Consider the following 25272-nt stretch of genomic DNA (forward strand, 5'->3'; position numbering starts at 1 on the left):
CTTCGGTGCTCAGCTTTCTTTATAGTCCACCTCTCACATCCATACACGACTACTGGAAAAACCATAGCTTTGACTAGACGGACCTTTGTCGGCAAAGTAATGTCTCTGCTTTTTAATATGCTGTCTAGGTTAGTCATAGCTGTTCTTCCAAGGAGCAAGCGTCCTTTAATTTCATGGCTGCAGTCAACCATCTGCAGTGATTTTAGAGTGCAAAAAACCGATCAGGCCTCACTTTTCTTTCCTCCCTTTATGATGGCAGTGGAGGTGAACCACAGCTCCTGTCTTTTTGTCACTGGGGGCACGTGCCTGGAACGAAGGGCAGAGTCTGCTGTACAGATGGGAACAAAGGCAGAGATTCTCCCCAGGAAATTCCCTGGAGGCAGTTTTTTCAGCCCTGAGGATTTTTTTTCCTTTATTTTTTGTTTTTGCTTAACAAAAGAATCTTTATTCCTTACCCTTCTTACGGGAAGAATGAAGTAATAATGCACCTGCGTTTTTATTTGTTACAAAATGTTGTGTGTGATTTTATTCTCCATTAGCTAGTCAGCAAAAATGCCATTTCTCCTTCCACGTTTAATGTTCTTCATCTGATCCCCACCTCATAAGTTAGGAACTACAGGCTCACAGCTATGTTTTATATATATATATAGAGAGAGATGTGTGCTTATGTACAGATATATGTTCCTGCATTTGTGTCTATATCTATATTGATGTACACATCACAAAGACAGAATAACATACTAAGTTTGAGTAGAAGTAAAGGAAGTGATCCCCACCTCATGGAGCACCCCTTATGAGGAATCTGACTGCTGTGTAAATGACGGATGCCGTGATGGTATATACTGTAGTTGCTTCATAAATGCTGCTGCTGCTGGTAAGTCGCTTCAGTCGTGTCCGACTCTGTGTGACCCCATAGACAGCAGCCCACCAGGCTCCCCCATCCCTGGGATTCTCCAGGCAAGAACAATGGAGTGGGTTGCCATTTCCTTCTCCAATGCACAAAAGTGAAAAGTGAAAGTGAAGTCGCTCAGTCGTGTCCAACTCTTTGCGACCCCATGGACTGCAGCCTACCAGGCTCCTCCGTCCATGGGATTTTCCAGGCAATTTCCTGTCTTACCCAAAGTCCAGAACTCTTTCCAAGATGACCCCTTCAGCTTTCTTTGTATGGCAGGCTCTTCAGAGTACTTTCATATCCTTACATGGTTTAATTTGCTCCTGTATGACAGCATCTGCATTGTCCCGAGGCACATTGCTTTCTTTAATCCATGAGTCATGTGCCTTACTGTGAGTGTGTGTTTTGGGGATGAGAAGTGTTGAAATCTCTCTTGGTCAGGCAAAAGAGGAAGCTGTTTACTTGTGAGTTTGGAGCCTTAAGGTATCTTTTGTCTCTCCGCTGTCTTTTCTTGTTGCTGTTTAGTCACTCAGTCATGTCTGACTCTTTGCGACCCAATGGACTGAAGCACGCCAGGCTTCCCTGTCCTTCACCAACACCCAGAGCTTGCTGAAACTCATGTCCATCTAGTTGGTGATGCCATTTAACCATCTCATCCTGTGTTGCCCCCTTCTCCTCCTGCCCTCAGTCTTTCCCAGCATCAGGATCGTTTCTAGTGAGTCATCTTTAGATGTTTGCATTTGATTTAGCACCCTCTCCTGCCTACCAGCTTTGGGGAGAGGCACTTTTCTTTACATTGTTAAGATAAAGTCACTGAATTACTCTCTGATCCCCGAGATATCACAGATGCTTGGTGAAGCTGGCAAACCCAAGATATGCTACGCACTTCCACTTGAGAAAGCGGTTTTCTATAGCACAGTAGTGCCTCCAAGTCTTTACACTTGATATCAAGTGTAGATGATTTAGTTTAAGAAAGGCAAATGTTCCTCATGCAAATTGATGTTCTCCCTCTTAGCTGTAAATAAAACTTCATAATAAATAAAGCTCTGTATTGTAATGTGAACTGAAGGTATTAGTATGGTAGTATCTTTTAGTATTTCTAAGACATCCCTTAGTTGCAGTGACAGTGTCGTAAGAAATACAGTTTTGAACATCCCGTAGCTGCTTCTGCTCTTCCTGGTGCAGCCAAGCTCACTCTCCTTTGCTGTCACAGAGTACTCCTGCAGCTGGCTGAGGTAGTGGCAGACACTCCTCAGAGTGGGAGGCCGCCTCCTTGCAGTTCCTGTCCTTGATGTGCACCTGCTCTTTATCCAATTAGGGGAGAACAGGGCCTTATTTTCCCCTAAATTTTTTTTTTCTCATCAGTTTGGGGTATGTCTTATGGATGTAGATTAGATGGAAGCAGGGGGCTTCCCTGGTGGCTCAGATGGTAAAGAATCCACCTGCAGTGCAGGAAACCTGAGTTTGATCCCTGTGTGGGGAAGATCCCTGGGAGGAGGGCATGGCAACCCACTCCGGTGTTCTTGCCTGGAGAACCGGATGAACAGAGGAGCCTGGTGGGCTGCAGTCCACGGGGTCACAAAAAAGTCAGATGCAACTGAGCACAGCACATAGTATTTTTAAAAAATCATCAATAAGTTTAAAATACATCTAATTTCATTAAAATGGCTGTAACTTCTTGAGTACGGAGAGGTTTTAATTTGTGATGACATTTTGGTTTTGTTTTATGATTTCTTATCTGAAATAGGAGCAAGCTTAGATTGGAGTTACTAATCATAGTACTAGACAGTGTTTCTAAAGTTCCTGTCAAATTTCTGTGCCATGTATTAAAAAAGCATTTTTTAATTTAATGTAAGAACAGTAAGGAAATCAAACAAAATGTGAATCAGTAACAGGTTTGAACTTTTTTTTCCCCCCAGAAAAATAATTCTGGAGTTCTTCTCCTCTTTAAGATCTCAAATCTTATTATTTCAGCTGTAATTTTTTTGTGATGTTGAAAAGGACCAGGCCATAGCACCTGAGCTAGAATAGGAAGGGGCATTTGTCTTCTGGCTTCCTGCTGTGAAAGATGCCCCCAGCCAAGTAGCTTTTGAAGCTACTTGGTTTCCCACTGGTCATCCTAGCCCAGAAATAAAAAATTGTGTAAAGGAAATCAACACGCTTTGGCCCCATAATTATATTGAGCAGTATTATTTTAGGAAACAAAGGTTAAAAACTGATAGGTCCAAGGAAAGGAAAATAGGGTGTTGATAGAAATATAAAAATAGGAGAATGTCCAAAGAAAGCCAGTGTACAATTAGAGGCAAACAGAAAATTCCTGCCAATTGTCTTGTACCTCCAAAGCTTAAATCAAGGATTTCCTGTTCCTTCAGAGGCTGTCAGTTAAAGCAGATACTGGAGGTCGTGCTGGAAGGGTAGGTGGCTGGGTGCACTCCCTGCGAAGGAGTTGAGACTATCTTCTGAATTTGGGGAATTCAGTGAGGAAGGGAAAGTGACTGAGGTCCCCAGGTGTGGGGTGTATAGGCGTGGGTGGCCCCCTTGTGCAGGAGTTACAAGGCCAGGTTTCCACCAGGGAAACCAGGATTCCATTGAGGTATTCCACAGAGCACTTGAGTTTTGTGGGGTGTTTTTTTGAGAGGATTTTGCAGTAGTGGAATAGAGCAGCAGTTCCCTGAATATGTCCCATGGGGTTTTAGTCCGTGTTATGGGGTGAGGGGGCTACAGAGAGCCAGCTAGGACTGGGAAGCTCTAAGCCAAGTCAGACGGAGTGGCTCCTTTACTGCAGGTCTCTCCGAGCTTCATCTCCACCACATGTGAGGGACTCTCCAGGTGGGGGCGGGGGTGGGGACAGATGGAGACACAGGTAGGGTAGAAAGCATTTCCCAGGCCTGTTGGCCACAGGATCTTCATCCTCTCAGAGCTTTGCATGAGGGAGGCATTTTGAGAATGGCTGGAATTGGAGTTGCAGAGGCGCCCTCCTAGCAGAGGTTAAAAGAGATCAGCAGAGAGGAGAGAGGAGGAGAGACTGTCTTCCAGGGGAGAGAGGAAGAGAGACTCTCTCTCTCCAGGGGAGAGGAGAGTCTTAATGGAGAGGACAGCTTAGCAGAGGAGCAGTCCCTGGACTGAGATCTGTAGACAGGTAGGTGCGGCATGGTGGACAGGACGGCAGGGCGAGAGGTTGAGGTAAGGATGAGGAGAGGAAGGGGCACCTTCCCTGGCTGCAGGCATGCTGGCTGGGCTTCCTCAGATGAAGACCCTTCCACAGGCTTAGACCCACTCCAGATATAGCCTTCTTTGTTTTTTTTTCTGAGTAGCCTCCAGTAGCAGCAGAAGTTGAGGCAACTCAGGGCAGAGTCCAGGGCTCTTTCAGAAGCCCCTGTGCAGGAAGACCGTGCTTGGGTTTGGGGGTCTTTAAACAAGACTCCTCATGGCCCAGGGACACAAGGAGGCAGCCAAAGCAGGTGGATGCAAATTCAGGCCTGCACACCTCCTTGAAAAAGACGTGGACTGAAAGCTCATCGAGGCGTGAGCCATCTTACTACTTGGATTCATTCTTTATTCTTCTTTCTTTCACTGAAATCGCTGTTTTATTTGTCTCCAGATTGTCCCAAGGCAGTCGGATGGGAAAAGAACCAGAAGGGAGGCATGGGACCAAGGATGGTGAACCTCAGCGAGTGTATGGACCCTAAAAGGTATAACTTGGAAGTTGTTCCTGCCAGGGCGCACGCCAGGTTCTGTCAGGCCAAGCGCATTGCCCAGTTCAGGCGGGGTTGGGGTGGGTGGAGGGGGATGTCAGTAAGTGTGTTCATTCACTCTTGGCCGCCTCCTGATTTAAGTTTGGTTGTGAGAATGAATATCAAGGCTGGATATCGTGAAGGGCACACGGCATCTGTTTTTCTGGGCATCCTAAATGTCGTTCTCGCTTCAAGCCCGCCCTCTCAGACCTGTGCACCTACTCCACCTTTTCGTCCTTTATTCGTTTCCCTTTACTTGTGTCCCATTAGCCTACAGGGAAGGACATGGTAAGAAATATTTCACAGAAACCAGTTTTGTACTGAAGGGATGATATATGTGCTCCCTCTACTGAGGGGACAGAAATTTCTCTGTATCCAGTGTTAGGAAAAGGTTTCCTCTGTAGCGGCTGGTGTGGTTTTAGTCTTGGACATAATAACCCCCGTAACCAGTCAGGCTTCCCGTTTCCCCTGGGCTCCTGGGAGCTCAGGATCAAACGGGCCCGTCACGGGGCAGTTGCTGAGGATTATGGCGGCATGCACCACTCTGTGTGGTAACTGCTGTCCTCCTCCCTTACCCTCCAGCCTCCTTTTGCTTTTCCTTTGATTCTGATTCCCTCTGTTAATTGTTTCTTATCTTCTCATACAAGCTACTTTCTTTCTAAAAAAGGACAAGATAGGGGGCATAAGCGGGTGACTGGCTACATAAATAAATGATTGTCTCCTTTTCTAGGTTAGCTGAGTCATCGGTCGATCTCAACCTCAAGCTGATGTGTTGGAGATTGGTCCCTACTCTGGACTTGGGCAAGGTTGTGTCTGCCAAGTGTCTGCTGCTTGGAGCCGGCACCTTGGGTTGTAACGTAGCCCGGACGTTGATGGTGAGTTTGCAGGGGTCGAATGGCGCCTCTCAAGCTGTGGCTTCTCTTCTTTCACTACACAGTCTACCTTCCAGAGCTGTGGATTTTGTATCTAAGAGTAGGAGGGTATTTTTGTTTTTTAAGGAAAAAAAAAAGCACCCAAACCAAAAATTAACCAACTAAACAACCCAACAGGCAAACAGGCAAGCATACATCTCTCTCTCTTTTTTTTTTTTTGGTCTTTTTGTTGGATTTCTCCTTTCTTTTTTCTCTTTTTTTTTTTCCTCCTGGGTTATCACTCAGTTTTGACTGAAATTTACATTTTAAAAAAATTTGTTTTCCAGCCCACCTTGATCTCCAAGCAGGAGTTCATTGACTCAAAAAAAAAAAAAAAAAAAGAGTCTCTGGCTGGTTCTAGGAGCTCCTGGAACCCACCCCCCGTGGATACCAGGGATGACCGACTGCGCCTGAGTGCCTTCTTTCTCCTCCTTGTCTCCCTCCCTTCTTTCTTTTCTCAGTGTCTCTTTCAGTATAAAAGGAACACATGGCTTTTGTTATAAAGTGGAAGCAAGAAATCTGCCTCCACTCTCATCCCAAGTCACTTCCCAGAATTAAGCAGATTTTGTCAAGTGCTATGGAGCATCTTTTCCTGTAACTTTAATAGGCATGTGCAAATACAGAGATGCACTGGTCATCTTTGCTCTTATTTAGTTATTTATATTTGCAGAACTTGGATCATTGCAACCTGTCTATAGCAAGTTTTTATTTTTAACTCAATAGAACAATAATTGTGGTTCCCTTTCTATTTATTCCATTTTATGTACATGTAGAATTTTGTTATATGCTGTGCTGTGCTTAGTCGCCCAGTCATGTCTAACTCTTTGTGACCCCATGGGATGTAGGCCACCAGGCTCCTCTGTCCATGGGAATTCTCCAGGCAAGAATCCTGGAGTGGGTTGCCATGCCCTCCTCCAGGGGATCTTCCCAACCCAGGGATCAAACCCAGGTCTCCCGCATTGCAGGTGGATTCTTCACCGTCTGAGCCACCAGGGAAGCCCATTGTTATATGACTTGTCTTCAGTTCATTTAATCAATTTCAACATATTTTTCTCTTAGAAATGCTGTTGAAATGAACATTCTTATACCTTTACATGTCCATGGGATTATTTATTTAGGGAAAAAACTCTAGAAATAGAACTACTATGTTAGAGAGAATGTAAAACAGCTTTTTTGTTTGCATTTCTTTAATTAGTGAGGGTTAGTCTTCAATTTGATTTCATTTGTGAATTTTGTTTGTTCTGTTCATGTCCTTTAGGCTGTTTCTTATATCTTGACTTGGAGTACTTTTTTTTCATGGATTGTTCAGTTGCTAAGTCATGTCCGACTGTTTGAGACCCCATGGACTAGCACGCCGGGCTCCTCTTGTCCTCCACTATCTCCTGGAGTTTGCTCATATTCATGTCCATTGAGTCAGCGATGCTATCTAACCATCTCATCTTCTGCCGAACCCTTTTCCTTTTTTTTGGATATTAACCAAAAATGAGGATTTTCTGTAATGTAATGCAAATATTTTTCTCCATTTATTTATCTTCAGCCATGTAAAGGTTTTTAAAAATTTAATGTTATTGAATACGTCAATCTTTTCCTTTGTGGTTTACAGAACTCTTATTTTTATGTTTAGATCTTTATTAATGTGGAATTTATTATTTGTTATATGAAATTTAACAATGCAACATTTTTAAATAGTCATTTATTTTAATGTCATTCATTCACTAATACAAATCTCATTTTTCCACCTTTATTAAATTCTAAATTCCTTTATACCTGAGTCTCTTTTTGGAGTCTGTTTTTATTCCATCATTCTATTTGTTCATCCCTGCATGATTACTCATAGCTTTCACTCAAATTACAATGAATTTATAGATAAATGGGAAGAGATGAACATCTTTACAATATTGATCCTTAGTTCCAGAAGCATTGTATATCTCTTAAATTATTTAGATCATCTTTGTAGCATTTTATTTATTTAGGTTTCCCACATACCTAATTTAGTTAGTTTTCATATATTTAACTTCTTTTTCTTTTAAAGATATGTTCCTCCCACTAAATTTTCCAATTGACTCTTACTGGGATGAATATATAAGAAAGATAGTGAGTTTTGAATGTTTATCTTCTATCTGGTCATCTTTCTAAACTTTCTTAGCTATGATAGTTTTTTGTTTGATTCTTTTGAATTTTCTAGGTTGATAAGTGTTCCTCACCAACCTCTAGATCTGTTTCTTTTCCTTGTCTTATAGGATTGACTAGGACTCCATAGCAATGGTGAGGAACAGTGGTGAGAGTTAGTACCCTCGTTTGGTTACTGATTTCAGTGAGGAACTTCTTGTTTTTTCCTTTAGTTTTGATACATGATGTTGGTTTCTGCTGATGTTCTTCTGTAAGTTAAGGAGTCAGGTTTTTCTTTCTAGTTTGCTGTGAGTTTATCAGAAATGATTGTTGAGCTTTATCATCAAATGCATCTATCAAGATAATCTAAGTATTCTAATGCTGAGCATTCCTGGGAAAAACTATTTGTTCGTAGTATTTTTTTTTTTAATAAATTTGTTTATTTTAGTTGGGGGCTAATTACTTTACAATATTGTAGTGGTTTTTGCCATACATGGACATGAATCAGCCATGGGTTTACATGTGTTCCCCATCCTGAACCCCCCTCCCACTCCCTCCCCATCCCATCCCTCTGGGTCATCCCATTGCCCCAGCCCTGAGCATTTGTCTCATGCATCGAACCTGGAATGGTGTTCTGTTTCACATATGATAATATACATGTTTCAATGCTATTCTCTCAGATCGTCCCACCCTCGCCTTCTCCCACAGAGTCCAAAAGACTGTTCTATGTATCTGTGTCTCTTATTCTGTCTTGCATATAGGGTTATCATTACCATCTTTCAAATTCCATATATATGCATTAGTATCCTGTATTGGTGTTTTTCTTTCTGGCTTACTTCACTGTGTATAATGGGCTCCAGTTTCACCCATCTCAATAGAACTGATTCAAATGTATGAATTGTTCATAGTATGTTATTCTTCTAATATATTATGGAGTTCAACTGGTAATGTTTTACTGCTAAGTTTTCCATATGTATTAATATGTCAGACTGGTTTATAGTAATGTTTTTCTTTTCCTTTCTGGTGTCATTGTTTATCTTATAGCTGAATTACAACACTTTTATAAAATAAAACTTTCTGCCTTTTTCTAAGCAGCAGGACAGGTTTAGTGTATGAAGTATCAGTTCCTTGATGGTTTGGTAAAATTCAGTTATAAATCCAGCTCAGCCTGGTGCCTTTGAAATTTTGTTAGTGATGAGAGCAGGCAATCTGTGGGAACTTTTAGAAATGTTTCTACGGTCATTGACCTTTTAGATTTTTTACTTCTTTTGAGTCAGTTTAGTCATGTTATTTTCCTAGAAAATCATCCATTTCATCTAAATTTGAAAATGAATTGATATAAAATACATATAGTATTCTCTTGCCATCTTTTCTTTATTTTGTTTATTATCCATTTATTTATGTTTGGCTGTGCCACGTGGCATGTGGGATATTAGTTCCCTGACCAGGGATTGAGTGGGATCCCTGTAGTGGAAGCTCAGTCTTAAGTACTGACCCTCCAGGGAAGTTCCTATCTTCTCGTTAGTAGTAGTAGTAGTGTGAGTCGCTCAGTCGTGTCCAGCTCTTTGCGACCCCATGGACTGTAGCCAGTCAGGATCCTCTGTCCATGGGATTCTCAGGCAAGAATACTGGGGTGAGTTGCCATTCCCTAGGGGAATCTTCCCAACCCATCTCTAGGGGATCTTCCCAACCCAGGGATCGAGCCCAGGTCTCCTGTATTGCAGGCAGATTCTTTACCACCTGAACCATATTCCTAATGTTAAATATTTCTGTTTTCTCTTTTTTCCTCTTATTCAGACTTGCCAAATAGGCTTGTCTTTCCAGAAAACTAAATCCTTGATCTCTTTTTTCTGTAATTTTTGTTTTGGTTTGTTTCCAGATTCATTACTATCTACTTTTTTATTCATTTCTTCCTCTTTTTATGGGAATTTATTTCATTCTTTCCCTAACTTCCAGAATTAGGTACATAGGTTTTCTCAGCACTTTTTAAATTATAAAGTCAGTATAGATCTAGATCCATTATAGAAAATTTCTACAGTGTAAGAGTTATGAGGCAGAAAAATAAGACCCATTTTTCTACTACTTGATCACTTTTTTCCTTTCAGTGTTTGTTTAACATATATTTAAAATTTTTATTTGATATGTAAAAATGTCCCTTGTTTTTATCAGTCAACACAAAACACTTTCTAATGTTGTTAAAAAGGATACCTAAAAAGCTTTTTTAATGGCTGTAGAATCAGTTCAGTTCAGTTGCTCAGTCGTGTCTAACTCTTTGCGACCCCATGGACCACAGCATGCCAGACCTCCCTGTCCATCACCAACTCCGAGAGCTTGTTCAGACTCATGTCCATTGAGTCAGTGATGCCACCTAACCATCTCATCTTCTGTCATCGCCTTCTTCTCTTGTCTTCCATCTTTCCCAGCATCAAGGTCTTTTCCAGTGAGTCGGCTCTTCGTATCAGGAGGCCAAAGTATTGGAGTTTCAGCTTCGGCATAAGTCCTTCCAGTGACTATTCAAGACTAATTTCCTTTAGGATATAGGCTGGTTGGATCTCTTTGCTGTCCAAGGGACTCTCAAGAGTCTTCTCTAACACCACAGTTCAAAAGCATCAATTCTTCAGTGTTCAGCTTTCTTTATGGTCCAACTCTCACATCCATACATGACTACTAGAACAACCATAGCTTTGACTAGATGGACCTTTGTTGGCAAAGTAATGTCTCTGCTTTTTAATATGCTGTCTAGGTTGGTCTTAGCTTTTCTTCCAAGGAGCAAGCGTCTTTTAATTTCATGGCTGCAGTCACCATCAGCAGTGATTTTGGAGCCCAAAAAAATAAAGTCTGTCACTACTTCCGTCATTTCCCCCTCTATTTGCCATAAAGTGATGGGACTGGATGCCATAATCTTTGCTTTTTGAATGTTGAGTTTTAAGCCAATTTTTTCACTCTCCTCTTTCACTTTCATCAAGAGGCTCTTTAGTTTCTCTTCACTTTCTGCTATAAGGGTGGTGTCATCTGCGTATCTGAGACTATTGATATTTCTCCTGGCAGTCTTTATTCCAGCATATGCTTCATCCAGCCTGGCATTTCACATGATGTACCCTGCACATAAGTTAAATAAGCAGGGTGACAGTATACAGCCTTAACATACTCCTTTCCCATTTTGGAACCAGTCCATTGTTCCATGTCCAGTTCTAACTGTTGCTTCTTGACCTGCATACAGATTTCTCAGGAGGCAGGTAAGGTGGTCTGGTGTTCCCATCTCTTTAAGAATTTTCCATAGTTTGTTGTGATCCACACAGTCAAAGGCTTTGCCATAGTCAGTAAAGCAGAAATAGATGTTTTTCTGTAACTCTCTTGCTTTTTTATGATCCATCAGATGTTGGCAACAAGAAGTTGGCTGTAGAATATGCCTTCTTATATGATGAAACGTGATTTACTGAGACATGCCCCTATTTTTAGACATTAACATTGTTTTCAATCTTTTACAATTATAAATTATTTTACAGAACGTCTTGGTGATTGCATTTTTATCAGTATTTTGGATTATTTCCTAAGATAGTTTGCTGGAAGTACGTTGATATGATTGATATGAGCATGTAAAAAATTCTAGAATCATATTGCCAGATTGCTTTCCAGAAGAGTGATACCAGTTTACATTCTCAATCAATGAAATCTCAATGAAATAAAATACCAGTATTACATTCTCAATCACTAAAACCTGATCCTCACTAGCATTGAGTATGGTAATTTTCTTTAATCTTTGCCAATTAGCCATTATACTGTATGTGCTCAGTCTGTTGGAGAAGAGATAGACTACCCTCTCCAGTAGTCTTGAGCCTTGTGGCTCAGCTGGTAAAGAATCCACCTGCAATGTGGGAGACCGAGGTTCATTCCCTGGCTTTGGAAATCCCCTGGAGAAGGGAAAGGCCACCCACTTCAATATTCTGGCCTGGTGAATTCCATGGATGGTATAGTGCATGGGGTCACAAAGAGTCAGACACGACTGAGTGAGTTTCACTTCACTTCTTATTCTGTATGTGCTTAGTTTCTCAGTCCAACTCTTTGTGACCCCATGGACTGTAGCCTTCCAGGAACCTCTGTCCATGGGCATTCTCCAGGCAAGAATACTGTAATGGGTTGCCATCCCTCCTCCAGGGGATCTTCCCAACCCAGCGATCGAACCCAGGTTTCCTGCATTGCAGGCGGATTCTTTACTGTCTGAGCCACCAGGGAAGCCCAAGAATACTGGAGTGTGTAACCTATCCATGCTCCAGGTGATCTTCCTGACCCAGATATTGACCAGGGTCTCCTGCATTGCAGGTGGATTCTTTGCCAGCTGATCTACTAGGGAAGCCCCATTAAACTGTATAGCATTGCAAGGAACTGAAAGTTAAGTGTGCGAGTCCATGTGCCTGTGACTCACCTATGGCATGCTTGTAATTTATGTAGCTTTCTTCTACTGTCTAGCAGTTTCCAGCCTGCCTTCCCTGCTTTCCACTCATCATTGCTTTAAGGAATGCAAAAATACTCCTGAAATAAACATCCCCTAGCCAAGCACAAATGACTTTTGGATTTTCCATAGCTTTGTTCTCCCTACATGGTGGTTTGCTCAGCTGGTGAAAGTCACTTATGAAATAGGGTGGATAGACCAGAGTTACCCATGGGCTTTGAAACACACAGCCAATCTAAACTATCCTTTCAAAAGGATGGATTCTGGCCCGTCATCCTCAACCCCAACAGTGAATCTTGGATTGTGTTGACTTTGCCTCTGCAATTGTCAGACTAAATGAATTTCAGCATCCCTGATGGAGGGAACAACAGATTGGTTCCAAATTGGGAAAGAAGTACATCAAGGCTATATATTGTCACCCTGCTTATTTAACTTATAAATAAGTTGCAGAGTACATCATGCGAAATGCCAGGCTAGATGAAGGACAAGCTGGAATCAAGATTGCCGGGAGAAATATCAATAGCCTCACATATGCAGATGACACCAACCTTATGGCAGAAACCGAAGAAGAACTAAAGAACCTCTTGATGAAAGTGAAAGAGGAAAGTGAAAAGTTGGCTTAAAACGACATTCAAAAAACGAAGATCATGGCATCCAATCCCATCACTTCATGGTAAATAGATGGGGAAACAATGGAAGTAGTGACAGACTTTATTTTTTGGGGCTCCAGAATCACTGCAGATGGTGACTTTAGTCATGAAATTAAAAGACACTTGATCCTTGAAAGAAAAGTTATGACCAACCCAGAGAGCATATTAAAAAGCAGAGACATTACTTTGCCAACAAAGGTCCTTCTAGTAAAAGCTATGATTTTTCCAGTAGTAATGTATGGATGTGAGAGCTGGACCATAAAGGAAGCTGAACACCAAAGAATTGATGCTTTTGAACTGTGGTGTTGGAGAAGACTCTTGAGGGTCCCTTGGACAACAAGGAAATCAAATGAGTCAATCCTTAAGGAAATTAGTCCTGAATATTCATTGGAAGGACTTATGCTGAAACTGAAACTCCAATATTTTGGCCTGATGTGAAGAGCTGACTTGTTGGAAAAGACCCTGATGCTGGCAAAAACTGAAGGCAGGAGGAGAAGGGGAGACAGAGGATGAGATTGTTGGATGGCATCACTGACGCCATGGAAATAAGTTTGAGCAAGCTCTGAGAATTAATGAGGGACAGGGAAGCCTGGCGTGCTGCAGTCCATGGGGTCGCAAAGAGTCAGATATGACTGAGCAACTGAACTGAGTGAACTGATGGAAGGATATTGAAATAAGACAGAGATCAGACTCTTAGTCAGACTTTGCCGTCAGTCCTAGCAGGGCTTCTCTTAGGCAACGTTTTCTGATTTGCTGAAATACACATATCCCAGCTCACCCCCCAGAAAGCAGGCATCTTCTTTCCTCCACCTGGCATCTCATTTCCTCCTCACCATTAACCAGATTTATGACCCACGTTGAGTCACGTATCTTTTCTGGGCTTCAGTTTCTGTATCTGTAAAATAAAGCAATGGAGCTAAAGATTTTAGGGAGCCTGTCTAACTTTAAAATTGTTCAGTTCTGAGATTTAATTGAAATGGATGAAGTCATGAAAGCTATTTCTGAGAATGTAGAGCTGTCCCCTACATTCCAGAATATTCATAAGGGCTTTGCCTCTTTGAGAAATAGTACAAAATCTTCTATGGTGTTATACAATTGGAAATAACTTGTAAGTCACTTTTATTAATACATGGAGCTATTTCAGGCTTTGAGTGAATTTTAGGATAAGCTGTTACGTACGCCCACTTACTCATTCAGGGAAAGCAAGGTCATGGGCAGCCCTTGTCAGTCCTCTGAAGACAGCAGCAGGGACTCACCTTCCTAAGCTTCCTCTGGTGCCGCTGTCAAAAATAGTGAAGTATTAGTCAGACCAGCAGTGACATATTTTTTAGTCTCCTTGCTGTAGGAAACGAGGCACTGGGTGTATAATTATTTCGTCTTTTAAAGGAAGTTGACATTCTATCTGTGAAAAATGGACTCTGCACAATTCAATTTCCAGTGTTTCCTGTATTTTGAGGTTCCCAAGGTGCCCCAAAGCCAAATCCCTTTTAGAGATTTCCAGAGAGACACCCTGTGAAATGTTCATCAGAAACCCACCACAATCTTCTGTTTTTCCGTGCAGGGTTGGGGCGTCAGACACATCACGTTCGTGGACAATGCCAAGATCTCCTACTCCAACCCTGTGCGGCAGCCTCTGTATGAATTTGAAGATTGCCTGGCGGGTGGGAAGCCCAAGGCCCTGGCGGCAGCGGACCGGCTGCAGAAGATATTCCCCGGAGTGGTACGTTGGTGCTGGGTGCTGAGAACGTCAGGGCTTTTTGCCTGGGCCTGTCAGTGTTTAAGTGTTAATCACATAGGAAGGAGGCCCTGCGGGACGGAGGGAACAGAGTCAGACAGCGGTCACTTCCTGCCAGAGCCCCATCGTGTGTTTCTTCACAAACCTCTGTGTCCTCACCTCAGAAGTGGGGACTACAAGAGCAGAATAAAACCCTCTTGTATTATTGTGAAACCACCATGGAGACTATGTGACAAAAATGTTTCATAAGTTACAAAGCACTGAGTTGAGGAATTTAGGGGTCCGCATAGTTTTAGATACTGCCTTGTTCCAAAGGGATTTATCCACCTTGGATATTGGATCCACTGTAGGAAATTATCTCCCTCATGGCCAGGATGCCTTATGGTTAGTACAGGTTTATGAAATTAAATAGTCTGCACAAGAAAGATCTGGTGAAATGTTCAGCCTTTCATTCTAGCCGCTGCTTGTTCTTGACTTCCATCATTTACTTTGAAAACAGTGAGAGGCAAGTCATTCAGCTCATTTGGTTCAACATCTGGCCATGTTTTTGAGGTTATCCAGCAGAACAGATTCTGTATCTTGCATGCTTCGTTGATTTGTGTGACAGAGGTTAGCTCAGGTGTCCCCAAAGCATCTGCTTTTACTGAACGTGCCACAAGAGGGTCTCAGCCCTGGCTTTAAAATAGAAAGAAAAGAAAAAAGCCTGCTTTCTTAAGGTTTCTCTGTTTAGTCACTGAGCATTAGATTCATTCATTTTCAGCCTTTGCTTTAAAAGTGACTTTGACTGTTTTGTTCATTTCACCAGAAGAATGTCATCTCTTGGGTTTAATTCAGTGGGACTGACTGAGCCCTCTGTACCCAACTAGGTGCTGGATGACAAGAGAAGAATAAGTTACACCCCGTCATTGAGGAGGCCTCTTAGTTTCATTTCTGCTATGACAGCATTACACATCACACACTCCCAGCATCCAAGTGGCTTGCGATCACGAGCACTGATTTCCTGTTCACAGGAATGCGAGTTTGCTGTGGCTTAGTGGCTTTGAGTCCTGTCCCATACAGTCTGCTCTATATGCCATAATTTCGAAGTCTAGGCTCCAGGAGCAATGGTCAGCTGGTCCTGCTCTCCTTATGATAGAAGGTGGAAGTGTAAAGGAGCTGGTCAGTCTACCAGTACTTCCTGTGTCTCTTAAAGTCTCAGCAGTGTCCTCTATCGCCGTCGCCAGAGCAGGTCACAGGGTGAGGCCCCAAGTCAGTGGGGTTGGTTCGGATACCCTGCCCACCTGGTGGGAGGTCCTTCAAAGCCATGTGGCTAAGGGCGTGAACTCATAATTCTATTAGAGGTGGGCATTCTGTCACTGGAGACAGACCTAGCTTTGAATCTGAGCTCTGCCTGAGATTTTTGCTCACTCAAATCCTAGCCATGGTCTGTGACCCAATGTAGTTCCCACTATTTTATTTGTTCAGTTATCCTATGACTTACTCATTCATTTATTTAAGGCCTGCTACATGCTAGGGGCTGGGGACCAAGGCAGACGAACTTCCCCCTTGCTTGCCTGGAGCAGAGAGTCTAGTGGGGGATGTGGTCAGTAAACTAATTTCATGAATGGCTACACTTTTAGTAAGTGCACAAAGCAGGAGCTCAGTGGAGGTGGGAATGTTTAGCAGGTACACCTGACCTCGAACAGACTTCCTTGAGGAAGCCAAGCCCTGAAACGCGGGTGAGAGTTAGCTGGACCAGGGCGGACAGAGCGGCCTGTGCAGACGCCTGAGGTAGGATGCAGCCTGTGCCCCTGTGGACGGAAAGGAAGTCGGGCTGGTTGCGGCAAGGGGTCAAGACAGATAGACTCGGAGCTAGGGCATCAGCAAGGGCCAGGTCATGCTGGGTGTTAGAGTTCAGGTTCCCCTTTTCTTGAAAACATCAGTCCACCAGGATCAAGTCTGTTCCCCAGCACCTACGTCATGCTACTGACTTTTCCCTATTGGATTATGCAGTCCTCACCGTGGGGAGACTGGTCTCGTATACTTTTATCCCTCATGCCTTATAAGGAACAATAGGTAACACAGGGGCTTCCCTGGTGGCTCAGTGGTGAAGAATCCACCTGCCAAAGCAAGGGACACGGGTGTGACCCCTGGTCCGGGAAGATCCCACATGCCGCGAAGCAGCTAAGCCCCTGCACCGTGACTGCTGAGCCCATGTGCTCTGGTGCCTGTGCTCTGTCGTAAGAGAAGCCCGCACGCCAAAACGAAGAGGAGCCCCTGCTCGCTGCAACTAGGGAAAAGCCTAGGCAGCAGCAAAGACCCAGCACAGCCAAACATAATTAATTAAGTTTAAAAAATCCTAGATAATAGTGAACCCACCTGAGTTCTAGTGCAATGCATCAAATTCACGAAAAGAACTTGTGAAGCCATTTCACTTATTGGCTAGCCAGGCTTACGTGATCCTCTTTGTATGTTCAATTTAGTGTAGTTTTTTATTCAACAGATACTGGCTCATCACCTTCCTTACACCAGGCCCCAGACAGGAGGCTAGTCTGAGTGAAGAAGACATGAAAAGAATGGCTCAGCCACAAATAATATGCGTAATCCTGGGGTTGAATTCATTGAATAGGAAAACAACTGACCTTGAATCAGTCAAAGAACCGCTTGAGGTTACCATTTCCCCCCAAAGGTGAGGCAATAAAATGTAGGGTTATAGAGCCACACTGAGGGTTTTAAAACCCATCTCTGGACGTCTGTTTCCAACCCTGATAAGTGACTGATTACCTCTCCTGCCATGATGCATCTACCAGTTCTGCACCTAGGTAGGTTGTGTAAAATGACTTGGCAGATGCTGACCAGCAGGCAATGAGAGACTGTGGGCTCAGAAAGAAGTGTTTGTCCCAATTTGTTGCACAGAGGCACTATTTAGCCCGTGTCAGAGCCCACGGGGAGCCCAAGGAGGTATTGTTGGTCTCGATGAGCTGAGGAAACAGAGATGAGAATTCAGAGCAACCAGATAGCTGAAACTTGTAGGACAGAGTATCAGACCTGTGCAAGCTGTGCAGGGAAGGAGTTCCAGAAGAGTATCTGGGCAGCAGCACCATGAGGCTTTGTACGTTCTTAGGGTGGGACTCTGTAATCTGGGCAGGAAGCACCGTGAGTCTGCTGTGGGCAAAATGGGGTTCCAGAGCCCCTACAGGCTGCAAGGCACCGGAGTCCCAGCCATCCAGAAGGGAGAGGCCCCACTGGCCACTCTGAGCCCTTAGGTGACACCCCAGTGAGGCCACAGAACTACACATAAAAGCTGGAACTAGAGCACTTCTAGAAGAGAGCAGCCTGGGGATCCTGTGATGGCAGAGACTCCTAGGACCATGGAAATACTGAACATAAGTGAGAAAATGGGTAAATAGGAGTTTATCGAAATTTAAAGTTTCTGCTTCTTGAAAGATGCTGATAAGAGAACACAAAGGCTGGCCCAAACTAAAACTACTCACAGTACACGAATTTGGCAAACAGCCTATATCCAGCATACATGAACAACTTCTGCCACCCAGTGATAAGACAGGCAAACCTTTTTTTGTTGTTTTGTTTTAAGGGACTGAAGGGTTGGGCCAGCACGGCTTCCTAGGGAAGGTCTGTGCGTGGCCAGTGAACACATCATGCTCAACATCAGTACTCATCACAGGATGTGAATCAGGCCCATGAAGACATCCCTGCACACGCACTAAAATGACTGAATTAGAAGACTGACAATGCTAAATGGTGGGAGGGTGAGGAGTGACCACAGCTCTCACACTCTGGGGGTAGAGGTCCTAGGGATTGACTGCGGAAGGGTGTAAGAGTGTTGCCTGGGGTAATAGTCGATGCCTTGAGGGGCGTGTGCAGTGGTTAATCTGCAGCTTGTCAAAACATCAAACTGGACACTTGAGGTCCGTGTACTTCACTTGCTGTAAATTATCCCTCACCCCGGCCGCACGTTTGAGTCATCTGAAGAGTTTTAGAAAATATCCATCCCTGGGCCCACTCTCAGAGACTCTGGTTGAAATGGTCTGGGGAAAAGCCTGGACATCAGGAATTTGAACAACTCTCTAGGTGGTTCTGATGTACAGCCAAGCCTTAAACGACTGTGCTGCAGCTTGCTGAATCCCAGCCTCAGACTTGTGGGCCTCAGTGGTGGGCCAGGAGCCAGCGCTCCTCTGTAGGCTCAGTGGCTGGAGCTTTAGCAAGCAGAGATTCATTCAGGTTAGCCAAGTAGATGGCGGTGAGGGTCTGAATTATTCAGAAGGTCAGAATTGGGGTTGAGTAATTACGCTTTAATTTTGGTGTCATTAAAATTCCCAGGCAAAAACTTTGTGGATCGAGCAACTATCATTTAAAGCACGTTGTCAGTTGTAATATGACAGTAAGGTATTATTGTTATTACGGTGGTTGTTGCTTTTCTTACTGTTCATTACAGTATTAGGTATGCAGCGGATACACAGTACTTAACGAATGAATGAATGAATGAATGAATGATGAGGTCCTGAGAGGTATCTTTTTGGTGTCCTCATTAAAATGGACTTGTTTTGAACCTTCCTTCTTACTGAAGTCCTTCCTGCCTGGCATCTTTTCCTGCAAACTTTTTTTTCCCCCTTCGATTCTTTCTGAAATTTTTGTTGATATTACTACTGTGCTTTTCTTGAATTCCAGATATTAGGTTTAACGAAGAAAATAGCATCCATTTACAAAATAGATTTTACTTTGTAAAGGGACCTACCGCTGTGTCCCCTGAGCTGTTTTTGGAGTATGTGAGGGGTTTTGACAAGTAAAAAAGCTGGTGTTTTCACACGCTTCCCTGTGGTGAGTGCTATGCAGGGGATTGAGTGTGCAGTTTGTGATTCTAGAACACTTTCTTTTCTGGGGAAAGTGAATGTCCCTGGCTTCACTGGCACACATATGTGACTCCTAGTTCATCTGCCAACACATTGTGGAGCCAGCAGGGGACAAAAGGTAAGTTACAGAGCTCTTCTAAAGGCCCCATGAGAAGTCCTGAGTCCTGAGAACCCAGGTCGCTGGGCAGCTCCTGCTTTCGGACAGGAGATGAAGCTTCACTTTGGCACAACACTCTACTGTCGCCCAGCACTCCCACCAGACCAATATCTATACATTTCTAAGTCTAGTTTTCTGGTTAGTCAGCAAGGAGAGTTTTTCAGTTTTGAGGGGTTTTTTGTTTTTAATGCATATGGCCCTTAGAAAATTAAGGCAAGACTCTCAGCCATCCTAACCTTAGGTGAATTTGTTAAACTATTTCTGTTGTGACATCCCGTTTGGAGGTGTTCCACACTCAAAAGCAGAGTGAAGGGCAATCTAGGGACAAGTGGAGAGACAGCCTGGCTGGACCGAGGGCCTTGGGAAGCCGAGGGCATTGTGATGACATTCCTTGGCCCCAGATTGTAGGAAAGAGCCAGAGGTACACAGTTCTGTCCAGTGTTGGCTTTGTCCACATGGGAAGTGCCTCAGCCCCACCCCCTGCCACTTTGGAGCTAGATCGTGTGTCTCTGCTGCCCTGTCCAGCCTTAGGGACCCGAGATGGCAGGACAGGTGGTCTGGGTCACAGAGGTGAAGAAGGTGAGGAGCTCAAGTAGCAGAAGGCTGAGGCAGTATGGTCGTGATGGGGAGATGTCTGCTTGTAAGTGGCCCTGCGTGCTCAAGGTGACGGGGAGATGCGGGCTCTGAAATCCCACCCGTCCCTTTGCCTCAGAAGCCCCCCCCCTCTGGGTGTGTCCCCAGAATGCCAGAGGGTTCAACATGAGCATCCCCATGCCGGGGCACCCCGTGAACTTCTCCAGCATCACCCTGGAGCAGGCCCGCAGGGACGTGGAACAGCTGGAGCAGCTCATCGACGGCCACGACGTCGTCTTCCTGTTGATGGACACCCGGGAGAGCCGGTGGCTGCCTGCCGTCATCGCCGCGAGCAAGAGAAAGGTAGAGCGTGGGCCCCATCTCCCAGGGCGGAGTGCCCCCAGTCTGTCCCCACCTCCGGAGCAGAAGGGTGTTTGTGTGGCCTGGTGACCTGAGGCCAAGGGCTTCCTCTGCAGATCGTCTGCCTTACACACCATCATGAAGCCCAGATGTTACCCTGTGCGTCCTGTGCACTGGTGGGCCATTCTGCTTACAGTGGAATGTGAGCTCCCAGAGGACACAGACTCCGGCTCATTCACCATGGTCGGGCCAGTGACAGCTTGAAGAGCCGAAAGAATGAATGGTTCAGTAAATCAGGGTGCATACACATGATGGAATTGTATATAACCGCTCACAGTTATGCTTCAAAGAATTTTAATATAATGGAGAATACTATATAGTTAAATAAGATATATATATATATATATATATATCTTACATCAATTATGTTTATGTATATGAAGATATCCATGTCTGTTTATCAAAGAATGGGGGTGGCAAGAGAAAGAGAGAAAGAGAGGAGGGGGATGGGCAAGAGAGAAAATAATAAATACCTCGAACTATTATTATAATTGTTGGGGCTGTGAGATTTTGAGTGATTTTTGCCTTCTTTTCCGGTATGGCTTGCTTTGATTTTTTCAGTGTTCTATGTAAACAGAAATTTGGGAGAATAAGTCAATTTATGACTAACAGAAGTTATTATAGTATAAATGAAAAGAAGCTTTCCTTGAAAACCTGTGTGAAGGGTGAATTCTATAACATGAAAAAAATCTTATGAAATTTATGAAAAAAATCTCTGTAGAAACAACAAACAACAGCATAATGCTGTAAAAATGGCTTTGAGAACTCTGGAGACTTAGTTTTATACACCTTCCCTCTTACTAGCTAAGCAACCTTGGGCAAGTTGTAGAAATAACCTTTCTGACTTTCCGTATCTTTTTCTATAAATAAGAAATGTTTGCTGGGAGTTTTAAATGAAACCAAGAGAGATAATTTATGTTAACCACTTGTCAAACCTTTTGCACTTAGTAAACCCTCAGTCTTGGGTAGTTGTTACCAATATTGTTGTTATTGAGTTGCTAAGCTGTGTCTAACTCTTTGTGACCGCATGGACTGCATCAAGCCAGGCTTCCCTGTCTATCACTGTCTCCCAGAGTTTGCTCAAATTCATGTCCACTGAGTCAGCGGTGCTATCTAACCATCTCATCCTCTGTTATCCCCTTCACCTCCTGCCTTCAATCTTTCCCAGCATCAGGGTCTTTTCTGATAAGTCGGCTCTTCACATCAGGTGGCCAAAGTATTGGAGCTTCAGCATCAGTCCTTCCAATGACTATTCAGGGTCGAATACCAACGTTAGCTTATAGAATCTAATTATAGTTGAACACAAACACTTATTATGAAACAAATTTTTTAAGTTGACCCAATATGGAGTTAGCCATGGCCTAAAATGTAAGTGTCTCTTAACTCTGGTCTTTTATTCCTTGGAACTCAAAGCTGGTCATCAATGCTGCCTTGGGATTTGACACGTTTGTTGTCATGAGACACGGCCTGAAGAAGCCCAAGCATCAGGGAGCCGGGGACTTGTGTCCCAGCTACCCCATGGCGTCTGCCGACCTCCTGGGCTCATCGCTGTTTGCCAACATCCCTGGCTACAAACTTGGCTGCTATTTCTGCAACGATGTGGTGGCCCCAGGGGATGTAAGTGGATTTCTTTGTTGTTCCAAGTATTTACTACAGCCGTCTTGCCCACTAGGACAAAGAGACCCAGCTCTTTCCTTTAACACTGTTTAAAATATTGTCTTATAACAAAGAGAAAACTCCTCTTATTTGGGGAGGTGGCATTATCCCTCGTGAGCCTTGCTTGGCATCATTGACTGTGTACAGCTGTGCCCGCTCACCAGTGTCTCTGGGGCACTCAAGGGTTTTTAGAGTATTACCTCATTTAGTTACCTAACAGGTGTATTTTGTTTTTCTTGGTACTTGCAAGACATGGTATTATGTGAGGCCAACTGATCTCTGCCAACAGTGAGCGTCAGGCTGTGTGATAGCCTTTATCATGGAGGAGTTGCATGCTCCTGACAACTTGCCTTGGGTGGAACAGAGCTTTGCGTTCACGTCCATGACTGTTTCTCCATAGTCAACCAGAGACCGGACCTTGGACCAGCAGTGCACTGTAAGTCGTCCGGGACTAGCCATGATCGCAGGAGCCCTGGCAGTGGAGTTGATGGTTTCCGTTTTGCAGCATCCAGAAGGGTGAGTTTCCCGTTTAGAGATGGCTGTTGAAACAAAGACAGCTTCTGTATCTCCCTTGGCCTTTTCTCAGTCTGACACTTTTTTTCTGAGAATTGTATTGTTCTTTCCACTCTCAAAAAAACAAGATTAAAAAAAAACACCTGGTTTGATCTTTTTGGCTGGTAAACTTGTCATGTGATCTTTGGAGCTGTGTCTCTGCATCCTTGTAGAACTGAACTCTCCTAGGGTTATTTGGTAATTGATGATAAGGAAGGATAAAAATTTTCATAGGGGCTTTAGGACCTTCCTGTTTTCATTCTGTGAATATATTATTTTTGATCTTCTTAGCTGTAAGCATTTGAAAGGCAGTACATGAATCACGTATGATAGAAGTTGTATTTGGCTGTATGTAACAGATCCATCTTCAGTGACTTAGCCAGACGAGCGAGGCTTTATTTTTCTCATGCAGCAAGAAGCTCAGAGGCAGGCACCCAGACAGGGGTTCCCATGTACCGTCAGAGATTGTGTTTCTTTATCGTTCACTCATTTAAAAAAATTCTGTATATATTTAAACACTAGAAGATACTGTTATTGTTACATAGTTGGATTCATTTAATTTTGCTATTGTTTTCCATTTATTGACTTTTCTTTCTATGTCCTTGAGCTTCTATCTTAGGTCATTTTCCTTCTGCTGAAAGAATACTCTTTATCATTTCCTTTAGAAATGCCAGTGGCAAAGATGTTTTAGTTTTTGTTTGTCTAAAAAATGCCTTTGTTTTATCTGTATGCTGAAAAATATTTTTGCCATGTACAGAATTCTAGACTGGTTCAGTTCTGTTCAGTTGCTCAGTCATGTCCAACTCTTTGTGACTGCAGCACGCCAGGTCTCCTTGTCCGTCACCAACTCCCGGAGCTTACCCAAACTCATGTCCATTGAGTCGGTGATGCCATCCAACCATCTCATCCTCTGTCATCCCCTTCTCCTCCTGCCTTCAATCTTTTGCAGCATCAGGGTTTTTTCCAGTGAGTCAGTTCTTCACATCGGGTGGCCAAAGTATTGGAGTTTCAGCTTCAACACCAGTCCTTCCAATGAACACCCAGGACTGATCCCCTTTAGGATGGGCTGGTTGGATCTCCTTGCAGTCCATGGGACTCTCAAGAATTTTCTCCAACACCACAGTTCAAAAGCATCAATTCTTTGGCACTGAGCCTTCTTTATAGTCCAACTCTCACATCCATGCATGACTACTGGAAAAACCATAGCTTTGACTAGTCGGACCTTTGTTGACAAAGTAATGTCTCTACTTTTTAATATGCTATCTAGGTTGGTCATAACTTGTCTTTTAGCATGTTGAGAATATAATCCTGTTGTCTCTGGCTGCCATTATCCTTGTTGAGGAGCAAGGTGTTTATCTCATTGCTTCTCCTTTGGTACAGTTTGATTTTCTCCCCCTTCTGCTACCCTCAGTTGCTTTTAAGATTTTCTCGTTGTCTTTGGTTTTCAGGATTTGGAAATATTTACCTAATTCTGTATTTATTATTATATACCTATTTCTGTGTTTATTCTGATTGTGCTTTCTAGTGCCTCTTGAGTCCATGGCTTGACGTTTTTCACCCACTGTGGAAAATTTTCCACCATTATCTCCTAAAGCCTTGCTTCTGCCTCTGTTTTGATTCTTTCCTTTTGAGTCCAGCTGCAGTTAGAATCCCATGGTGCTCTTTTCTGTGTTTTCCATCATTATGTCTTTCCTTGCTGCAGTCTGGCTATTTGCTTTTTGGCTTATCTTCCAGTTTACTGATTCTCTCTTCTTCTCTGTCTGTTTGTTAAACTATCCATTGAGTTTTAAATTTCATTATTATATGTTTCAGTTCTAGAATTTCTAGAAATAATTTGATCTTATTTTATACATTTCCTGTTCTCTGCTGAAAATGTGATTTTGGTTTGGTTTTTTTTTTTATTCTTTGAAAACATTTAATCATGTTTTCCTTTTAATTTTTATCAGATATACCCATTAATCTGAGATCTCTTATGAGTGTGCTCCTCTTGTCTATTGTTTTTATCTCCTCATATACCTGTTTTTTTTTTTTAAACAAAGCCTTTTTATTATGGAAAAATAAAACATATATGAAAGAAGATGTATGTTCTGTGTATACATACACACATGCAATTTGTGTGTATATAAAAACTCCCTTGTATGCATCATCCATTTTTAATAATTACCAACACATGACCGGTCATCATTTATCTGTACTACTGTCCATGTTTTTTCTTCTTCCACTGACTTATTTTAAAGCAAATCTAAGACATAGTGCTTCAGTCATAAAAATTTATCTATTTGGTATGTATCTCCACTATTTTTACATATAAAAACAAAGGCAGTTCCCTAATATTATCACATATCCCATAAGTATTTAAATTTCCTCAATTCCTGAATTTGCGTGGTTATTTGACTGAATACTGGCCATTATGTGAAAAATTATACAGATGCTGTGATTTCCATCTCTTCCTGGCAAACTGCTGGGCCAAGTGGACTGCCATCATAGACCATCTTATCCAGTTAGTGCTTGTCCGGGGGAGGATGTATCCCCTCCATGATCCCAACTCGAAGCCTGCGATCTTCTCCATGGTTCCTCCCTATG

At 43.1% G+C, this 25272-nt stretch overlaps 1 protein-coding gene across 30 annotated transcripts in view; it reads left to right on the top strand.

Annotated features, from left to right (window-relative positions):
- Window positions 1–25272, top strand: part of ATG7 (autophagy related 7) — a 512414-nt gene that overhangs the window by 258760 nt on the left and 228382 nt on the right. For 23 of the 30 annotated variants that reach the window (XR_014064308.1, XR_014064309.1, XM_081526092.1 and 20 more), the window contains 6 exons: window positions 4494–4584; window positions 5357–5501; window positions 14308–14466; window positions 20230–20424; window positions 21895–22098; window positions 22538–22653. Coding sequence is in view for 28 of the 30 variants with exons in the window: in XM_081526092.1 (XP_081382218.1) it covers window positions 4494–4584; window positions 5357–5501; window positions 14308–14466; window positions 20230–20424; window positions 21895–22098; window positions 22538–22653 (910 nt within the window). In the remaining 2 variants the exon portion in view is untranslated. The remainder of the gene's footprint in view (window positions 1–4493; window positions 4585–5356; window positions 5502–14307; window positions 14467–20229; window positions 20425–21894; window positions 22099–22537; window positions 22654–25272) is intronic. The other 7 variants (XM_081526096.1, XM_081526097.1, XM_081526095.1 and 4 more) reach the window with 2 other exon arrangements.

The sequence above is a fragment of the Giraffa tippelskirchi genome, chromosome 9 (assembly GCF_054371585.1).
Source record: "Giraffa tippelskirchi isolate mGirTip1 chromosome 9, T2T-mGirTip1v1.2.pri, whole genome shotgun sequence".
NCBI lineage: Eukaryota > Metazoa > Chordata > Mammalia > Artiodactyla > Giraffidae > Giraffa > Giraffa tippelskirchi.